This window comes from Simochromis diagramma, unplaced genomic scaffold (genome assembly GCF_900408965.1).
Source record: "Simochromis diagramma unplaced genomic scaffold, fSimDia1.1 OVJJ01000320.1, whole genome shotgun sequence".
Lineage (NCBI taxonomy): Eukaryota > Metazoa > Chordata > Actinopteri > Cichliformes > Cichlidae > Simochromis > Simochromis diagramma.
In genome coordinates this window covers 217790-239838 of record NW_024386773.1, presented here as the reverse complement: position 1 = coordinate 239838, position 22049 = coordinate 217790, and the positions used below count along the sequence as shown (strand labels likewise).

The 22049-nt window shown below is 40.6% G+C and overlaps 1 protein-coding gene across 3 annotated transcripts; it reads right to left on the bottom strand.

Moving 5' to 3' along the window:
* Positions 1-1287: 1287 nt before the first annotated feature.
* Positions 1288-14407, bottom strand: prdm2b (PR domain containing 2, with ZNF domain b). 3 transcript variants are annotated; one of them, XM_040000830.1, is made up of 8 exons: positions 14094-14407; positions 12305-12422; positions 11335-11438; positions 10903-11055; positions 9400-9526; positions 7035-7139; positions 2372-6915; positions 1288-2237 (listed from the first exon to the last, which is right to left on the bottom strand). In XM_040000830.1, the coding sequence occupies exons 2-8, from the start codon at positions 12417-12419 to the stop codon at positions 2220-2222; spliced, it is 5166 nt and encodes a 1721-aa protein (XP_039856764.1). In that variant the 5' UTR covers positions 12420-12422; positions 14094-14407; the 3' UTR covers positions 1288-2219. The 3 variants fall into 3 exon arrangements, with proteins under 3 accessions (XP_039856764.1, XP_039856771.1, XP_039856780.1); XM_040000837.1 differs by having other exon boundaries at positions 14135-14407; XM_040000846.1 differs by lacking the exons at positions 9400-9526; positions 10903-11055; positions 11335-11438; positions 12305-12422; positions 14094-14407 and adding an exon at positions 8962-9381.
* Between the last annotated feature and the right edge of the window lie 7642 nt (positions 14408-22049).

Sequence of the window (22049 nt, the reverse complement as noted above, 5' to 3'; positions counted from 1 at the left end):
CACATCTCAGCCACCTGACTAGCAAACTGCTCCCAAAATAGATACAAATCTTGCAGGAACCAGCTGACGGGGTCCCCGGGTCCCCTGTCCCAGTCGTAGTCTGCCAACCCGTGAAGCAAAGGCGGCGACTTCACATGATTTATGCAAGATTTCTTACCTTCTATCAAAGTCAAATACAATGAAAACTAAAATTCATTTTTCATAATTGGGTGAAGTCCCTGCCAAACTCTAAGTGGAGAAGGTAATCAGTAAATGTAATGTGAAAGACTTTATTACAGCTCCAATGGCAGGGACATCTATTATGTTTGAAAAAAAAGAAAGAAAAAGGTCTCAGTATATAAAAGGAGTCAGACCAGTTAATCAATCCTTTCTGTCTACATTCACCAATTGATTTTTTATATCAGTACGATACCATGATAATGCACAAGTACATATTTTAAATCAAGCCCAGTGCTGCCAATAACAACAACAAAAAATTCCCAGTTCTCTATGCCCAAACCTCAAAAATCTGCGTATAACTAAGAGTCCCACAAGCAAAAGAACAAATAAAGCTTTACACAAATTGAAAAACGTATTTTAATTATGTCAATTACAGCAACGTTTTACATGAGGTCATTTGGGATTTTTGTCTTTGTTCATCCTTAAATACATAATTCATGAGACTGAAAGGCAAAGCATGAAGATTTCTCATGGAAATATAAATTAGCTTTTAATCATATTGTTCAATTTACTTTCCCATGCTACGAGCGTTTAAGCACTGCCTGCGTGTTTGCCGTCGGATAACTGGATGCGAGTGGGAAAGGTGGGTCGAACACTGCAGAAACAAAAGTTTTCACTTGCAGGGCCTTGATGAGGTTTTCATGAAGTACACATGAATTCACTGAAACAGAAATGGCACAGTCCTCAAAAAAAAAAAAAAAAAAAAACTTCGGCTGCACTTCTGTGGCTTTCGCGTGAGAAAGAACACATGAAGCGAGTTTATATACGTTCGCTTACAAAAAAAGAAGTGTATCATGCATTTTGGCATTTAGGGAATTATCAAACTTCTTAAAGATAACAAATAGTTTGCAGATGTCTTTGCAAAAAGGCTTTAAAAAAAAAAAAAAAAAAAAAAGGTAAATATCTGAGATTGGAAGAATAATTTTCTGCCCATTGGGGCAAATTATCAGCAGACCTGAATACATTCCATGACACGCATGTTTCTTATAAATAGGCTTTCTGATCCAGCTTGAAATTTTGGCAGTTTGTTTTAAAGTGCTGTAAGAACACTGGGCTTAATGCGTGATATCAAAATTATTTTCATTATTTATTTATTTTTTAAAGAGGAGACATCAGTCCCATCACATTTTTACAACAGGAATCACCTGCTAACACCAGATGAACAAAAAAGAAAAAGTTAAAAAAACAAAACATGACACTTGGCATGAGATTTAAACCTAAGGAAGAGCTGTCATCCAACCGTAACCATATACATACTTACCACACGCATATACAGTGTTCCTGAGGACCAATTGTTGCAGTAAACTGTACTGCCCTTTTTCATTTTTGTTTCCCAAACAAATAAGATATATTCTACAATATAAAGACTACAAAAAAAAAAAAAAAAGGAAATTCGAACGTACATACTTTGCAAATCATGTATAAACTGAAGTAGGTGCCCACAAGGAGAGGCACGGGTTTAATCTAGTTTTTAATTCTATACAGCTCATGCATTAAGAGACTCTGGAGACATCCAAATAAAACAAACAAACAAATAAAAAAAATTTTTAAAAAGACCTAAAAGGGGGGAAAAAATAATAATAAACAAGTTTCCCTAACACTAACTGATACATGATTGCCATTTGCAATATGTCAGCTTTCCAAAAATAACGGAGCCCTAATCTTACTGTTTTGGGTCAAGTAAGGACACACATTGAATATATTAACTCACTGTCATTTACAGTTTCCTTTTTTTGTGGTTTTTTTTTTTTGTTGTTGTTGTTTTTGCAAGGCTGGCTAGAAATCGAGGCTCAGTTCAGTTCATAAGATGGATGGAAGATAAAGAGTTCCCTCCTTAAATCCAGCAAGGCAGTTGAGATAAGCAGACTTGACATGTTTCGAGTAGGAAAAAACCCCAAAAACAACTGAGCAAAACGTCACAAAGGGCGTCCTCGGTTACACGATGACTCCAGAGTGCTACCTGATAGGTGAACAGAGGGAGCTCAATAATGTCACATGGCTCACTTCGTCACCACCTCCTTTGGGGGGGAGCAAACAAACAGAAGCAGCACAATGATTGGTCAGTTATTTGAATTGCTTCAAAAACATGACAAACAAACACGACATCAGTATGATAATCAGTGTGACTGCAGTAAGCCAACAGATAACTCACCTGAGTGTCTTTTGGCTCTTGAATTGGTGGTTCATCGGTCTTCGGCTCAGCAGCAGGAGCTGTGCTGGCCATCTGTAAGCTCCTGGTGACGGGACCACCAACTCTCTCCCGTGTTCGAAGAGAGAACCGCTCCTCCTTCTTCACTTGTTGTTGCTGCTGCTGCTGCTGAGTTGTTGATGGCGGTGATGATGATGATGATGACTTGGCCTCCGTTAATCTCTTGGGTGCTGCCTCTTTGCCCATACGCTGCATTCTCATGGCTGGCCGTTGTGAAGCCTCGCTAGGAGTGTCCACGGCTGAAGGGGTGGGAGGTAAATACTGAACTTGGCCCTTTTTAGTTCTTTTTCTTGCAGGAACCAGAGCTGGGAAGGAGGCGGGCCTCTTTGGTCGGCCCACTGCGGCAGGGGTTTTCCCTTTTCTTGCCTGGAGACGTTCGGGGTCTGCACCACCGGAGCTACGAGTCCTGGTTTTTCCCAAAGGTTTAGATTCAGTGTCTGCGTGTGCTTCACCGTCAGATGCTTTTTTCCTCAGACTCGTGTTTTTATCTGCCACAGACCCTGGCTCTTTTTTCACCTCCGCGAGACCTCGTTTGCCCTTTTTAACAACGACGGGCTTCATGGGGCAGCTGACTGCCATGTGCTTAGTCAGACTCGCGGTATAAGTAAACACACGACTGCAGTGGGGGCAGACATTAGAGGTGTGCTCTTCTTCCACTTTGATGGCAGCCTTCTTTGCATTCGTGGCGGTTTTATTTTTCTGCGAAATTGCCTTCTGCACCAGCTCGTGTTTCTTCTTGCTCAGGGCACTCATTTTTGTTTTGCCAGTGTCTTGATTAAAGTTTAGTCTCTTTGGCTGACCCATTCTACGGAAAGCACTCTGGCCTGCAGCGGCTGCTGTGGGGGACGCCACTCCGTTTGGACTCTTCACTATTTGCTTGAGAGGGATGGGGTTTTTCTTGGGAGTGTAACGCTTTTTATCACTGGCGCTGGCACAGACCAGTATGTGCTGGTGCAGTTCGGGCATGTTGTCAAAGCTGTTGCCACACTTGGTGCAGCGAATGGCAGTGCTAAAAGTCTGTGGTATGTTGTGGGTGGTGAAGTTTGTAGCCGAGGCCACAGAGCCAGCATGGGAACGGCTATGATAAGGAAATGGGGGTGGTTTATAACTGGGGTAGTGCTGATTAATGCCAAGGCGGACATCAGGAGCTTTAGGCTTCCCTCCTTCTGATGCCATGATCTTTATTGTAGTGTACAGCTCCTCATTGGGGTCCTCTGCCCCCTCCTCTGTATGATTTCCATTAACATCTGGCTCTTCTTTTAGTAAATGAGAGTCGCTGGGTGGCGCATTTTCATCAGCCATCTCAAGCGCTGGTGTTGAGGGACTGCTTTCCTCTTTGGCTCTGGAAGGATCGGTATAATTCTGTGGCCTAAGTTTCCCACTCTCTACAGTAGTATGTGAGCATGCTTCATTTGGATGCAGATCCTTCTGATGCTGCTGGAGGTTACAGAGAAAGGCAAACTCTTTGGAACAAATGGAGCACACAAAGATCTGGCCCACTCCATGTAGTGTCGTCCGATGAGCAAGCAGGGCTGGAGCGTCACCAAACAGCTGGACGCAAAACTCGCACTTGAACGGCCAGTCTGCGGCGTGCTCTACGATATGTCCGCTGAGCTCTTTGATGGAGCCAAACGGCTCTTCACACACATTACACACAAAAGTCTTGCAGTACGTCATGTCAATTTCCTCGGGCTCAGCAGTTTTATCAGTCGGTTCAGGGGCAGCAGGGAGAGCAGCAGCAGGCTGAGGAGAAGAGTCAAAGCCACACGGAGAGGCACGACTAGTACCCAATAACTCATCTATACAGTGCTCAGGTTCTTCTTTTATTGTAATCGGATGGGGAGACTGCGAAGCTTGTGATGAGGATGAATCATGTGACTCAGAAGGAGCTTTTGAAGAGGATGAGGATTCTGGTTGGGACGAGATAGCAGCAAAGTCAGGTTTCTCAGTTTCAGAGACAGTGTCATGGTTCTGATTACCATTAGGCAGACTGTTGGAAGTTCCAGTCTGCGATACATCATCCTCTGTAGTGGGCATATCGACTGATTCTGCCTCTGGAGGGCTCGGTGTACTTGAGCCATTTGAGGGACCTTTAAGTGAAGTGTCTGGGGAATCCAGCAGCTCAGAGATGTGCTTCTCCTCCTCATCTTTGTTTTCCTCAGCTGAGAAGCTCTCCTCCTCCAAGTGGGATTTCTCTTCAATTGATCTCGGAGACATTTTTGGTGAGAGCACAGGCAGAGGCCTCAGCAAGGATGAGTCCGAAGGCTGAGAGAGAGGAGAACTAGGCATGGCTGGCAGAGAGGGTATGGTGGGTAGTACAGGCGGGGGTGGCGTCGGGGATGTGACACTAGAAGTCCCGGGTGAAGACGGAGTCATGGTCATGGGGGTCAAAGATGGCGGAGAGGGGTTGGCTGAATCGGATGCAACATTAGGAGAGTGAGAAGGGAAAGAATTTATGTTCGCCAGAGTCGAGGGACCCTCATCTCCCGGCAAATTTAGACCAGCATACTCGTTCATTAGCACCTTTGCAAGCATGCTGGTGTTAGGCTTTCTCTTTTTGGTTAGTGGCTGTGGTGCTGCATTCCCCTTTGATTCGGGCTCACCTGTGGTCTTCCGATGGAAGCTTAAATCAAGAGCCGAATCCCCGAGCACTTTGTTCAAATTCTCACTCTTCTTGCTGACAGAGTTTGACAAATCCAAGGGCTGCTGATTACAGGAATTTCCTCCGCTACTAGAGGAAGGTTGGTTATGGGTGGCATTTCCAGAAGGGCTCAGAGTTTCCCTGTCATCTTTGTCCATCAGGCTCTCAGAAGGTGATGCGGTCTGGCTTTCCAGCTTCGGTACCTTAAGAGTGTATGAGCTTGCCACTTCAACTTTACCGCTCTCATTTTTACTTGCAGGGCTGAGCTGCGGAGACGACGACGGAGGAGAAGCCGTTCTTCTTTTAAACTTCCCTGAAGACCCTTGCAGCGGCATGACGGACAGCTGCGAGGCTAGCTTATGGCTGTCTGTTATCAGAGTTACGGTTGATTTCTGAATGTCTTGCGCCTGAAGAAGCTGTTTGAGTTTCGGCGAGAGGTAAACGTTCTTCTCTCGCTGAAAAGCTGAAGAATCAGTGGCCTGTTGAAACAGACCTCCCACTAACAAGTTGGATGAGGAAGATGTGGAAGACGATGATGAAGATGATGCTGAAGTTTCCGTCTCCACTTTAAGGCTGGGAATAAGGGGGGGTGTAGATGTTCTCCTTTTAGCTGCTGGCTGCCCAGTGTTGGAGGTTTGCTTTGTGTTAGTTGTTCTAGTCTCCACCTTCAGCGCTTGACTGATCTGAGTTGGGTTGAGGATGACGGTGTCCAGACCAAACAGAGCTGCAGATCTCGAGTCCACTTCTATCACTTCACAAGTACTCACTGCGCTCGTGGACACGATCTTGCCATCAATGTAGAAGCTCAAATTCTCAGAGATGTTTTTGGATATGTCAACTGCGTAATCGTCCCTGTCTGCCTCATCTTCCGTGTCTGCACTGGGAACGTAGACGGTAGGAGGGCTCATGCTGGTGGACCCGTCAGGCTGCCGCGCTGCCTCTTGTTGCAGCATAGCTTTCCTTCGAACTCCTTTTGGTAACAAGTGTCGTTCGTGTATTCTGCGTTGGTGTCTGCGCATGTTAGTGTGTGTGCCAAAGGCTTTATTGCAGTACTTGCAGGGGTGGAGTTCTTTTGACTCCCCGTTTTCATCCAACATAAAGGGACGGTCAACTTGAGGCCCCAACTCCTTTCTCTGCATATCAGAGTTGTGCAGCTGTCCTCCTGTAAACTGGGATCCTGTGGCTATATAGTGAGTAATTGGGCTGGTGCAGTCAGGGCTTGAATCCGTCTGCACCACAGGACTGGCAGGTCCAGCCAGATAGCCGGGCCTTTTCTTAGAGCCACTCTCATGCCGTCTCTCGTGCCGCCGCCGTCCCACCTGTGAGCCAAAGGATTTATTGCAGTAGCGGCACTTGAAAAGTTGTGCTTGCTGGTTGCTCATGGCATGAATGTGTATGTGACGCTCCAGGCCCTGTCTGGTGGCAAAGTGGCGCTCACAGTGCTGACAGGGATAGGGCTCTCCTTGTGGATCACCCTCAAGGTCACCATCAGGGTCAAGATCGGGATCAACCTCTGGCTCTCGCCCAGCTAGGGAGGAAGACTCCGACTTTACCTGTGCATCCCCGTGGCTTTCTTCGGGGCAGGCTAGTTTGTTTAACATGGAATCAGTGACAGTTAAATGCAGAGCAGCTTCTGAGTCTTCCACATCATCACCATCCTCCTCCTCTTCCTCCTCTCCTTCTTCTTCTACTTCATCGTCCTCTTCATCCTCCTCCAAGTCTCCTCTGTCTGTTAATGCTGTTGACATGTCCTGTACATCTTTATGGTCAGTGCTTCCCAGTGAATGCGCCGTCTTGATTTCCTGAACGGATAATGGCGTCCCATCCTTCTCCGTCCCCTTCACTCCTGCAAAACATATCAAAATTAATCAAATGTTTTAAGTAGTTGCAACACACAGGTAGCAGTTAATAAAATAAATAAAATAAAATTGTTTAAATCAACTACTTCACAATAAGGAAACTTACCTCCTTCCCCATCCCACATCTCCTTGACAGTAGGTTTGGTTCCACTCGTTTTCTTGAATCCACCCAAACCAGCCTGTCTGGCTTTCTCCAGCAGCTTTCTTCTGGCTGCAAGTACAAACACACACACATCACTTTGTATAAAGCTCAATCACTGATCACACACTTTAGTCAAGAAAAGTTATCTTAGTATCTTGTAATATCCTTTCCTCTTGATATTTTTTTTTTATTGCTGCCAGATTACTTTAACTGACTTTAAGTTCTACACCAAAGTCAGCTCAAATATTTCCTCAGCGATTGCTCAGTTCTGTACAGCAAATCTTTCAGTTTGTACACACTATAATTTACAGGCATGATAAGCATGCAGATTACACTTAAGCACACTTAAATTGTATTCCAATTATGAGCTCATATGCATCAGTCATTTAAAATGTGACAATTACCTAATGATTGAGGCTCACACTAAGCCCAATAGGACATATTTTGAATGCCATGTCTAGTTTGACTCAGGAGTCTCCCCTGCACCTCCTTGTCACTGAAATGAGTCAAAAGGCCATCTGACCTGGCCTTCAAAGCTCAGTTCATAGCAGAGAAACACATGCTGCAGGTCAGGCATCTGACCAGCAGGGCCAGAGCCATTCTGCCAAATCCACAGCAGCTGCACCACTGCCCACTTTTGTACAATTTATCTTTGTGTACATTTGTGTAAACCATTTTTTTTTAATCCAGCAGTCACTCTACAAGTACACCACACACAGGTTAGGGAATATGGATCATTGCTGATCCAAAGGCAGGATGGTTAATTTACTGAGGTTCACTTCACAGTACACTGGCATTAGGGGTCACAGCATACTGCCTGTAGAGTTGTATAGCTCCCAATCCTCAGATTTATTTTTTTCTGATGTTATAATGAAGGATTTTGCGTTTCTGTCTGCTGAATGTAGCTATTAATTCCATGTTAATAGCAAGTCAAGTCATTTATAAGACTATACATACATACACATATATATATACATACATACACATATATATATACATACATACACATATATATATCAGACCTACACAATAGGGAATATATATATAATATATATATATATATATATATATATATCAAATGTGGGCAGATGTACTCCATTATACTGCACTATACTCTTGTAATATTATACATTTACAGCAAAATATAAAGCAAAACAGTCCACACTGACCAATTTTTGACATTGCACACAGCATATTTTTAATCATTTTGCCTTCTTTTTTGTAGTCATGCATTGATGACATCTCATGACAAGGTGAGAGCTTGCTGTCTTTTATGGAAATAACATGTTCAAAGTTCATGCTGGTAAATGGAAATGTGGCACACAACACAACAGCCAAGGTTACCGTTTCTTGAAATTTATCAGCTGCGCTGATGGTACTAGTGCTTACTTTCACGTTTTTATACGTTATTTATTTCAAAGTAAGTGAGGAGAGAATGGGGAGAAGGCACAGAAGCAGTTTTGTGCGCTGCTACTCTTTGGTTTTGTTTTGATGTTGTGTCACGGAAAGTTTCTGTTTGCCAACCCGGAATATAACACTGCCTCGACCTTTTACATAGTGGATGCCTGTGTATTCACCGCCAGTGATGAGTTTTTAATAATAAAATTACCCTACACACACACACACACACACACACACACACAGTTTCCCTTCTTTTCCTGCACACCGAGGTGTCCGTGCGATCACACCTAGCCCTTTAGCTTACTGCTAGCACAGAACACCAAGTATGACAACTCGATGAACTGGTTATTCTGGACCCCAGCGATGTATCGCCCGATTTCAAACACTACATGCAAAAATACAACCGCGATATTTCAGCTTGTTACCCTTTCCTTAGATGGGCCCCTCGATCAGCCTCTGCTTGGATAAGGAAGCTGGCTAGTTAGCTAACCTGCTATAGGCCATCATCAAGACGAGAGGCTCGCCGATGGATGGCTTTCACGCTTTAGGAACTCAAGGAAGGTCACATCCTCGACAACGTCAGGACCCAGATGAGGAAAAGCTGCTAAAAAAAGTTGCTCGGAGTCTCGCTTGAAAGCTAAACAAGTCATCTCACGGACCGTATAAAGCCACTTGGTCGGCGTTTAGAGCCAAATCAGCCGCTATGGGCGAACGTAAAGTCTGATACGAAAGTAAAGAAAAGCCCCGCACATCGCGACCGTTAACGTTAGCTTCCACTAGCCTTCCTTCATTTGTAGCTCGCTAGCTCGCCACTTACAACTTCGGCTGGGCTCCACAGCAAAACAATCCCCGGCTAATTTGCGTATCTGCCACAAGGGAGAAACAAAGCTCTTAAATGTCATCATGGTTATGAAGTAAAAGGCCTCACCTCGCCTCGCTCTGGCTGAATTTTTCCTGCTCAGACTGCTGGCCCTTTCTTCCTCTAGTGCAGCTGTTATCTCAGGGTTGTCTTCCACAGTGTACCACACCAGCAGCTCCTCTCCCGGCCCGATAGGCTGCAACAATGAGAGATGAGGTCGCCTACCAATCACAGACCGGCTTGCTGAGAGGCAACGGGGATATTTGGGCTACTGTGCATCTAATCTGTCTAAAGGCTTAGGGTATTTGACAGTGTTTTAAGAATAATCTCAATAGGAACAAGCATGCAACATATAACCTTTGTCATTTCAAAATTAACGCAGTTAATTACCACTTTATGAGGTTTATAAAGGCTTTATAAATCACACTACATCTAAACTTTCAAATTCAGTTTTTGTAATAGTTCGAAGGGGTACCTTAGAGGATAATTACAGGCGTTACCGTCATCTGAGCCCTTTGTTTGGTAACCAATTTAATGCTTTTTCTTTAAATGGTAAATGTACACCTGTACAATCCAATACTACTCACTGAGGTAGTACTTTTTAATAAAGCCCATTAGACATGTAGACATTATTCATATCAAATATAAGAATGGGAAAGAAAGGTGATTCAAGGTGGCATGGTTGCTGGTGGTTGATCCCCTCATTACAAAGCTCATATCATCTCAGACTGTTTTTTTTTTTTTTTAAACATGACATTGAGTTCACTGTACTTAAATAGCCTCCACAGTCACCAGATCTCAATCCAGTAAAGCACCTGGGCAATGAATGTGTTGATATGGGAGATTCACATCATGGATGTGCAGCTAATGAGGTGTACCTAATGAACTGTCCAGTGAGTGCGTGCTACATTAGACTGTCATTACTTATTCATCAGTAATAATAAAATACACACACACACACACACACACACACATATATATATATATATATATATATATATATATATATATATATATATATATATACATATACACACACACACACACATATATATATACACACACACACACACATATATATACACATATGTATGTATGTGTATATGTGTATATATATATATATATATATATATATATATACACACACATATGTATGTATGTGTATATGTGTATATATATATATATATATAGTTTCATGTTGCTGTAACAAATAAATACACCGAGTTTAAGTTTAGGGTTTGGGGGGGAGGGTTTACTGTTAATTCTAATCCTCCACAGAAACATCCAGACGGCTCGAGAGACACCATAGTGAGCCGCTACACTCCAGCAGAAAATCATTAATCAAAGAGAGGCAAATCAATTACACCTTTGCTTATATTTGTGGTTGATGATTAACAACAGCTGTTAAGTGACAGGTTACATCAACTCTGCAGAGAGCAAGAGGGCCAAAAACAATGTTCCCGGGTGTCTCAAGATCATCTAAGAAAAACCATCCAACCCTGAGGATCTTAATCAGCAGTACATTCATAGTCACACATGCAACGCGCTGACACGAGAATGTGTTTGACCTACCCTTAATACTTTGTAGTGAATGGCTCTGTTGATTTCCAGTGGGAAAAGATTCTGCTCTTCACTGGAGCGGGCCCAGTTAACGTATCGCAGCCAGTTCCCCTTCATGGGGTCTGTGGCATCGATACACATCCAGCCCCGTGTTGGGAAATAAACCTACAGAACACAAGCGGGAAGGTGACGTTTTAAAAAGCAAATAAATAAATAAATCTAAATCAGAAACAGAGACGCAGTAAAGAGTTTTTTAATTCTGTGCCTCGGAATTCCAAATGTTTATGTTAACTTGCTCACGGCACACAGAGGACTTCCGAAACTCTTTTGAACTGCTGCTGCTTGATAAAGAATGCAGCTGGGCTCGTTATTAGCAAGTATCACAGAAAAAGGTGGCTATGCGCATTTTTAGGGAAAAGGAGCCAGGGGAGGGCTGCAACATACCTCCCACATGTAAACATTGCTGGTCACCTGGGACCTTTTCTTCTTCTCTCCAACAAACGGACCAAACTTCTTGCCTTTAGGGATGACTCGTGTCGCCCAAACACCTGAAAATAACAAAAATAAAGAAATAAAAAGCAAAGACACCTTACTCATGCCACATCTGAGAGTTATATATATTAATGCATTTATTAATAATGCATGGAAATATGTGAGCACACTTATAAAATAGAGCCACAACTGATATATTTTGGTAAACCTTAAGAGCCTGTGTTGATAATCGTAAGGATAGGCATGATATGCTATGTAATAAACCTCAGTGAAGTCATTTTGTTTTGGGGGGTCATTTTAGGACTGATTTAGATGTTTAAATTCTAACTTTGTGCACAGAATAAATCAGTTAGCGGAAGCAGGAGATCCAATAATTATGCAACTATATTTCAACCCGGTGGATTTTGTGTCAGATAGGAGATCAAGGTGAGCAGTATCATATCCTGGTTTGTCCTTGCTTTGATTTTTCCCCACTCTTTGATCAGTTTCTTCATTATTATTTCATTGCATTTGCTCACTTTGATTTCAAATACAGATCAATACAACCCACACTTCTTGATTTAATGCATGTTTGCATGTCCATATAATGTATGTGTCTAGCTGTAAAGCACAGGTGTTTAGCACCACGAGATGTTTATGCATCTAACAGACTCTTTGAAGGAGTAAGCATGCACGAGGCATGTTAGAAAAAACACTCAAAGCCTTTGACTCAGATGACTCGCTTCTTGTTTGTTTAAGCTCTGATTCAGTTATCATTTTCAAGTTTCACTTTCTGGCCCAGCCTGGTCTTGCTTTGCTCCACAATCATTGGTTGCTGGAAGTCTGTTTCAAGGTTACATAGCCGTGAGATTCAAATGAAACTCAACATGTTGCCAGTCCTAAAAGAAGTTGTTACAGTTATGAAATGAGACCGGCTACTCACCAATGCGGCTCTGATTTACAGCAGAAGGCCCCAGATTCAGATAGTCAGGCAAATCTTTCCACACATGAGCTGGAATTTCATTCAAAGACTCCACTGTACCTCCAGTAATAGCCATGACCTGCAATAAGTGACATGAAGCAGCACTCGTTGATTGTCAAAAGCACCTGGCTCATTAAAACATCTGCAGTTATATTCTGCTGCGTTTTTACTTGTCTGTGCATAAAACTGAGATCCAATAGCAGATAAAAGCAAAACTTATGATGTCTAATTATCTATAGTGATCCATTTCCTGTTCTTAAAAAGAAACGGCTGTTATTTTTTCTGACATGGAAGTTGCAGCATGTAAATCTGACCACAGGTAGACAGCATTTTGGAGATATTTCCTCGTCAGCTTCTGTTACAGAAGCCTCTTGTGGCTCTGAATAATTATGCAGCCATTTTTATTCCCCAGATGCATAAACAGCTAAAAGGTTTATGCTTCAGATTCAGTAAGGCTGATTTACAGGAATTTTAAAGAATAATTCTCAGTGGTATCACGATACAGCAGTATATTGTGCATATGAAACAATCATTTACTACAGACCTCAGTCAGTGTGCAACTGAGGCAAAAAAAGAAAGAAAAAACACCCATGAAGAGGCAAAAATCAAAGATTGTGTACTTGTATGTGTGTAATATTATTCCTTTTCAGTTTAATAATGTAGCTCTCAGGCTTAATCATCAGTGCCATTTGTTATTTCCACCCCTCCAAGTTTCTTCTTCAGCACAACCTGGTGAACTTCCGTTCATTTAGTAAGCATCATCTTAGTTCACTTAGAGCCTTGCAGGCAGCAGCTCTTTAACACCTTTAGTATCAGTGGGCAGAAACTGTCACAATCATGCATACGCTGTGCAAGTTAACAGAAACTTTTCAAATTACACTCATAAAAAGTAAAAGATATTGAGGAAAAAAGCCAAAATAATCTTTTGCTTGTTGGCTTTAGAGGTGTTTTTTTCCTGTCTATTAACTAATCGCGGAATTAACTTTCAGCTCAGCAAATTAATCCTGCAACTATTTCCATAACAGGCACATACTGAGCTTTAAGTCTCTCGCTTTGTATCCCAACTGGCAGTAAAGCCATTTGTTAGGGACAGCAATAAGCAGCTGACCCATGTGTGGCTCTGTGGACCAGGCATACGCATTATTACACTCAATCCAATAAAGAGATATAAAACCCGAGCGGTTCACTGGCAGATATTTTGACCTTAACGACTGTAACGTGACATAATGATGAGGCAGTGGCAGATAAATGGCATATCTGAGACAATAAACCTCACTGTCTCCACTTGAGGCACTCGAGCTTGAGCTATTGATGCCCCTTTAAAATAAAGGCTAAAATGCTTGACTTTTTATTGGCCAGTCGGTGTAGATTGATTATATATTTTTTCTTTTACTACCACCGGCGTTCCTGGAGTTGTGATCAGACATGTTTAAATCCCCCCTAGCTGAAGTTCAAGCAACAAACAGCAAGAGATTTTAATTGGGGTGTGTGCGTAAAGCGCATTTTAAAGCGTTTTCTCTCAGATCGTCAAAGAAAAAAAAAGTTGATCCAAGCAAACAAAACAGACTGGAAGCCTTATACTAAAGCGCCTGAAAGATGCAGTTTATTGTTACCCTTGTAGGCGAACCGTCCGCTCCCCTTATTCTTCCCGATGCTGGCCGGGAGTAAGGTGGTTGGAGCGGTTTTTCTCCCTCAATATTTCCTGTCGTAAGGTGTTTGTTGGGTTTAGGATACTCATACGCGCACTTACCTGCTTTATTTCACCGGGAACTTGTGATTTTTGTGCTCTACCTGCTGTCAATCTGTTGAAAATGGCGGATGGAGGGAGGCTTGAGTCGAAAGCCTTTTCAGTGACTCGAATCGCGGTGTAGTGGAGTTGGGAGAGGCAGCCTCTCAGACCCGTGCTCACACACACAGCGATGGGGCAAATATAATTCTCAAGTCAGCCTGCGAGGAAGGAGGGGGGTGTTTTGGTTTTCTTTCTTTCTTTTTCTTTTTTTTTTTTTCTTTTTGTGGACGACCAGAGCAAGGCTCCCTTGCTCGCCTCTCTTGCGAGCAGTGGTCCAAGTCCTGTCCACACTGCAGCCTAACATGAAACCATGCCAATTAAGTACCTTGCCTAGATTCATCTGTGAGCATAATGGGCCTGTAGGCTGGTACCATCTGTGCATCCATGAATAGCAGAGAGGAACTCAATAAAAGCAGTGGAAATGCAGGCAGAAGGGTGTCAATGCGTCCTCTGTTTTTATGTAGTTTTAATTTTAAGTAACTGAGCTGTTGCTTCCTTGTTGCCATATCTCTATTGCAGTTATTCTAAATCTAATAGGGCAGTATTTTAGAATTTAAATAATATACGTCATTTCAAAATGAGGGAGGTACATGGGGGGGGGGGATTTAGTGTTTCCAAAAGCACGAGCACGTGTTGGTTAATTTATTTTGTTAAATTATTAAGTTTATTAAGATTTTATTTTTAACAGAATAATGTAGAAACAAGTTCAAATGAGAGCCGAGTGAAAACTTTTTCAGTAAAAGTAGACTTAATCAGAATCAGAATACGTTATTAATCCCTCAGGAAATTATGTATTGTGTGTGTATGTATTATGTATGTTAATTGAGGAAGCAAGGCCTTGCAATAGCTGGTTTCATCAACATCTGTATGACTATAGATATAATTTTATATTGCATGATTCAGTCAGTCAGTCTGATTAAGTAAAATACAAGACAACTTTTTTTTTTTTTAGATCATTTAACACCTTATAGTCAAAGCGCTAGATCACCATAATGCTAAATTAATAATGAAAAACAAGGGGCTGGGTGGGGGGTAAACAGCTAAAGCAAGCAACACAGTTTCATTTGTTGGACTTCCTGTTGGGCTGTAGTGTAACCTCACAGATATAGTAAGTGTACCGGTTCCTTTGGAGCAAATTGGGTAGACGTGACATTTCTCACTACTAACAGGAAGTGCCTGTGGCCACTAGAGGCTGCTGCGATACCACATACTGGTTGTCCATGTGGACGCTCCTGTACAAGCCTGCAGATCTGTGAACTGTGACTGTAGGAGATGGAACTGGGCTGGGGTCAGAGCAGCACTTTAAATTATAAGTACTGGCTGAGTTGTAACACGTGATCAGATGTGTAGGAAAATGTCCCACCTCTCTCTGCACAGTGTAGATGTCTCTGTCTAATTTTAACAGGAATAAAAGGTAACACCGTTCCTGCTGTTAATGATCATGAAAGCATCTGTGTGGCAGCTTCTTAAGGTATGACTTTGTGCCCTTATTAGTGCACATAATTGCAATGCTTTTACTTGATCACTCAGTTCACCTCAGGACACTCAGCCAGAGTTTCTATTTTAACTGCACTTCCTCTTCCACCAATTTCATCTAGTTTAAAATATCTCAGAAATGCCGTTAGACAAGAGGAGTCACACTGTGAATTACCCAGGTCCTCACTCCACCTGCTTCTTCACCCGTGGTGACCGTGCGTTAAGCAGATGTGCTGATTCATGTCTTCACCTCCACTACCCCACGGACACCTCCTGCACCACCCCGGTTCCCATGTCCACCATGATGACAGCTGTTGCAGCTCCTCCTGCTTTTTATGACATCTTTCAGTCACCTCGTCCATCATCCTCCAGTGTTCTTGAACAAATCCTGCCAGATTTAATTAACTTTAAAAACAGAAGAATTTACCTTTAAAACAAGCTGGGGAAGCTGTCACTTTGCCAACACTAAGGGGAAATATAATTACTGACAAAGAACTGGATAAACTGTCACTTTCAGTTTATTGTAAGTAATCAGTCTACGAGGGCAGATATCTAAGACTGGATTTCAAAGAGACAACTGCAGCCATGGAGCATAAATGATGACAGTAACAAATAAACGACGAAAGACATTTTAGTTATGTTGATTTCTCACATTGCAGCAGACAGAACATGTAATTAGAAACATCTGGATGGCATCCAGTCATTTCAAAGGTTTTGGGAGTTTTAGTTAAAGTGCAAGACAGCATAACAAGAGCAAATTTTGACACCTGATACAGACATGGCTAAGGTTTTTAAAAAGAAATAATAAACCACCGGATAGGAAAATATTAAAATATATACCTGATGCTTTGTTTGATGTTTGTTTCTATGATTTCTTCCTCTTCATAGCTGTCAGATCCTTTCATGGATACACATAAAGTCACGTGAAAGTGGTGCTTGGATCAGAGTATGTGCATGATGGGATAAGCGGAACATTTGGTGATTAGAGGTGTTTTTAACACCACGTGAAAGAAAATATCCAGGATACCTGCAGCAAAAATAAATAAATAAAATTAAATGTAATAACTCCCAGTCAAATGGCTCATTCAGCTTTCAACTTTAACTACAATGATTAATTAAAAATATTTAGAAAATCTTATCAAATGCTTCCATTTACCCACACTGCTACATAATCCTGAAATAGCCAAATATTTATTACAGTTTATTCTCTCCTGTTCAATCAATGATCTCTGCTTATATTAACCAACAGCTAAACTTTGACAGAATCAGTAACTGAAAGACTACTGAAGCACAGTTTAGTTGTATTTCACATTAGTATTTCTATGAGCCAACGATGTCTGCAACTTCATATTTCAGAGGAAAATATTCTATTTTTTGCTCATGTGCATTCATTGCACAGCTATAGCTGCATTATAAATTATAGTTTATTGAAATGTATAATTACTGCATTAAATATTATGATTTTTAAGGTTTAACCCTTTCTCCCATAAGGATGACATTTGATGACCTTCCCTAAGTTTTGAGAGCTTAATAAAGTTGTGGTTTGATGACCATTACAATAGTTTCCAGATTTTTCTAAGGGTAGCTGCATAGGGGATAGACCACAGTCACTATCCCCCTAATGCAAACCCAGTCATTTTGTTCTATAGGCAGGTCTGAAATATGACAGCAAGCAGTCAGTTAAACTACCCAACACCTTTTATGAAGTCATATAATTATAGATAATCCCTATTTCCACCAACCAGAAAAATGGTGCAAACACATTAATGCATTGTTCTACTATTGTTATTTTTTATACTTCAGTTATATTTTGCTGATCAAAGCTCCACATATTCACTTAGCAGAAAAATAAATGAGGTTCAGGTTTATTTATCCTCTCAAGGTGCTTTATTCTGTAAAATAACAAACAAAGCACAGGCTAAAACATGCACAGTGGGAAGTGGAAGAGAAGTCCCCAGTGCATGATGGGAAGTCCCCTAGCAACCTGAATCCACAGGAAAGAAACCTCTTTTGGGATAATATGGCACTTGCAGGTCTTTAATTGGGGCCTAATCATTCAGGACTTCGTATGCGAGGAGGAGAAGTACGATTTTTGGGGTGTTAACAAGGAGCCAATGAAGAGAAGTTAATCAGAGAGAAATGTGATGTTTTTTTCTACCACTGAAAGCTTTTCAGCCATTAGAACAATGTCAGTGTTCAGCCAGAGGTAACGAGTGCATGGACTCGTTTCTTCAGCATCACTCTGAGAAAGGAAGTTTTCTATTTTGAGACTGTTATGCAGATAAACGATACATCCTGGTCAAAGTGACTTCAAGCTGTACCCGAGGCCAAGGTGTTACCTGCACCATGTTTCTCAAGAATTTAATCTGAATTTAGAAACAGGCCTATGAGTCATACCTGTAACTCTTTGTCTCAATTTTATTGATAGATATTATGAATAATATAATAGAGAATCATCTGCTGTTTGGCAGTGTACATGTCTGAAGTGTTGTTTTATTGTGTGGAAGTGTGTGTGCTGTTGGCTGAATTGTTAATCGAGGCAGGTTTTTTACTTGATTTATGGGCCGGCTGAGGTCAGTTTCCAAACTGAATTATTGCTTTTTTATTATTTATAGGTAGATAATACCTAAAGCAACACTTGCCTTTTCCTGCCCGAGATTCTGTTGACTCACAATCTACCTGTTATGTAACATCAAACACAGGTTTGCCCTCACTAACCGACAACTGTAATAACAGCAGGAGAGAAATGAATAATAACATGCAGCACCAGGGATTTCTTTTAAGAGTATTTTGCATTTACATAACTTTATGCATTCAGTATTTTTCAGATTCTAAGGTGGCTTTGAAATGTTTTCACATCATGGCTCTGTGAGTCTGTTCAGAGCTTTAAGTGACCACCACGGGAAGTTAGTGATGGGATTTCCGGCTCTTTTTAGAGAACCGGTTCTTTCGGCTAGTGAGCCGGCTCTTTCGTATCCAAACCAGCTCTTCAGGTTGTTTTGTTGCTTTAATTAATTTATTATTAACAATTATATGAAATTATGCACAAAAGGAATTACTAATGTAAAAAAAAGTGGTTTTATTTATATATGTTTATATATAAATATATACGGTGGCCCCTAGAGACAAAACACATACAAACTCCAAAGCACATTTCTAGCGTTAACTGAACTTCCAAAACAGAGCTACCTAGATCATTTAAATTACACATTTGAAAGCATGTGTGTATTGTTTGTGTATTTATACACAAGCACTCATATATATTCAAATAATTTTTAAAAAAAAGTTCATTTACCTGTTACTACCACACACCAAATCCGGTTGTTGGTACTTGCTGGCTTGTGTAGCCACTAGGTAACAAAAGCTCAACACTGCGCCTAGCATCCTGGAGCACTTCTGTTGTCTTTTGTACGTGTTTTGGAGTTTGCACGTGCTTTGTCTGTAGGGGCCACCGTAAATATACTTTTATTTATTTACTCCACATAAAATGTAATATATAAATCATATAATACAAAAACCAACTAGTTACAGTTCAGCTTTTAACTATTTAAATTTTCAGCTTTTTCCTTTTAAACACATTTAAAGTGAAACAACACAAAACACTGCAAACCACAACACAATTAAATATAAATTAAAATATGAAAACAAAAAGAAGATGCACATTCTCTGTCATATGGACCTGCATGAATAAACTTTCTGAATCCTTTATCATCTGCAACTGAAAATAGTTGTGGATGGTTACTATACCTTTCTAATGTGACGTTGTTGTCCCTGGCTCTCTTTCTCTCGCTCTCCCTCCTGCTCTGTTCCTGTGCTACTGCCAGTGTAACTACCGCCCCAACCCCCTCTTCCCAGCGCAAAGCACAAGGCTCGCATGCGGAGTGAAGTGGGGAAAAAGTGCGAGAGAGGGTGAGAGAAGGGGGAAAAAAAAACCCACGGCTCGCAATAAGGAGCCGGCTCGCATCGTTCACGTCAAAGACCCGGCTCTAAGAGCCATTTTGTTCGTGACTGACACATCACTAACAGGAAGACAGTTCAGAGCAAAGATGTCTGACTCATTTATATGAACATTTGGGCACAGAGTCAACAGCAGGAGGGGAAACTTTGAACATGAACCTACTCGAGCCAGAAAAATGATCCTATAAAGGTGTGGCATATACTGTGTGATCCCTATAGGATAATGTGAAGTATCACACTGCATGTAGACTACATGGAGGGCTGCGTGCTTAAAGCCAAAGCTCTTGAGATTTGATCACATGAACTATATCACAGCTCAAAAACATACATAATGTATTTTTTTTTTTTAATTTTTAATAATCAGCTCTGTTAAAAAGCAATTTCTAAGCAATCTACAATTTACCTCTGCTTGAACAAATATTTACAACATGTTGTTGGTGTCTTTTCCCTTTCCACGGCAGAGAAAGAACAACACTCATACATCCTTTTACCTGGCTATGAAATATATTTTTAAGATATTAAAAATACACTAAATCACCCATGTTTTTATGTTACAGTGTAAGTAATGTAGCCATCTTTGTGAATAGAGTTAAAAGTTGTAAATGCTGATACCTTTAATAGTCCTATACTTTGGAATGTTGGGAGTGTTGTTTATTGTATGAAAATGTAAAACCACACAGAAATTGAAATGTTTAGGTTGAATAGATTCATTTGATAATTTTCAATTAAAATATTGTAAATGTCAATTTTTTGTTGTGTTTAGACTTTGATTGTTGTGGACATGTCACGTGGTTTCCAGCGTTGGTGAGAACAGTGATAAACCTTTGATGTCAGAACCATGAAATCATTGAAAATTCAAAAAAAAAAATTGAAAATAAAGTGGGTTCTTTTTTCCTTTAACATTTTTTAAATGAAATAAATAGTAATTTCCATATATGAGTTTTAATTTTCATCATAAATGTAATTGTGCATTTTAGTTACATTTTCAGTGGGGATCACACTGTTGATGCAGAAGTCCCAAAACCTTACAAAAACTCACATATCAAATATGATCTATTAATCATTACGCGATTAATTCAATTAAATTGTATTTATATAATGCCAAATCACAACAAGAGTCATCTCAGGGCACCTAATATCATAAAGACTTGCAATGATGAGAAACTGCAACAATTTTCTTTTTTAAATCAAACTGAAATTAATTAGTGAATATGAAGAAAAAAAAATCTGAAATACACAGAAAAGTTACGTAGTTTAAGGTTTTGCTAGTTTGGTAAAAAATGTATTGTAGCTTGTGTGATGAGGCATTGATGGACGTATCTATTGAGACTCTGGAGGTGTAAAAGACTGAGCCAACTGCTTTCAGTGTTTTTATTGTAATACCTATATGCCTCTGACACGTCCTACCTAAAATAATAATAATTAAAAAAAAAAAAAGACTAAAACTGAACACTGAAACTAATAAAAATTAAACATTTTGAGAAGATTAAAAACTAAACAGAAACAAGAAAATCCGCACTGTATGCCAACTGAAACTAAACTAAAAAAAATTAAAGTCAAGACAAAATAAAAATTAAAAAACTAATTAGAAAATGCAAAACTGCAATAACTCTGGAATACACCAGCACACCTATAAAGGTCGGTTACAAGTAGACAAATGAAAATTGTGGAAAAGGTGACGTCTTGTCACAGTTGATGAAGAGAGCAAATTGAATTTAGGCTACAAATACAGAAAAATGTAAATATTTTGTACAGCTTTTTTTTTTTTTTTTTTTTTTTTTAAATTCTAGGTATTCCCATAAATTTTGATGTAAAGATGTATCATCCTTTAAAACTTCACATCAAGGAAGTTTTAGAGTTTGAAAAATGATAACTCTTTGATGGGCAATGAGCATACCCTACCCTTCACATTTAGACCACATTAAACCAATGGCCTCTTTACACTGACAGTTCTGCTCTGGGAGTGTAAGGAAGTTTCTGTGTGTCTGCAAGTTGCTCTCATCTACATTTCTTTTATCATAGCTTATGCACCGCTCATAAAATGAATCCTCACAGTATAAAACACCAAGTCAGGTCAACTTCATGGATATCAGTGCATCCAGATAGGAAGCATAAACCAATCTGAATGCAGTTCACCTGCTTCGGTGCAAAACAAAAGTGATGACAGTAGTGTGACATGGTGCAGTGTGTAGCAGGTTTCTTGTTTGAACCCTAGGTGGAGATTTATGGAGTTTGCATGTCCTTGCTGAGAGTGCGTGGTTCCTCCAGGTGCTCCTGCTTTCGACCCCCCAAAAACGCATGTTAGGTCGTGGTGGTGATCGAAATGAGCCTGGCAGTGTATAGAATAAAACACTGTATGAACATGTGGCTAAAATGTTGCTGTGAGTGTTCATTGAGACTACAGATATATATAAATGCAGGTGTGTTACTGATGCACTAGTTAGGCAACAGCAAGACAACAGAATGACTTTACAGGTGGCGCCG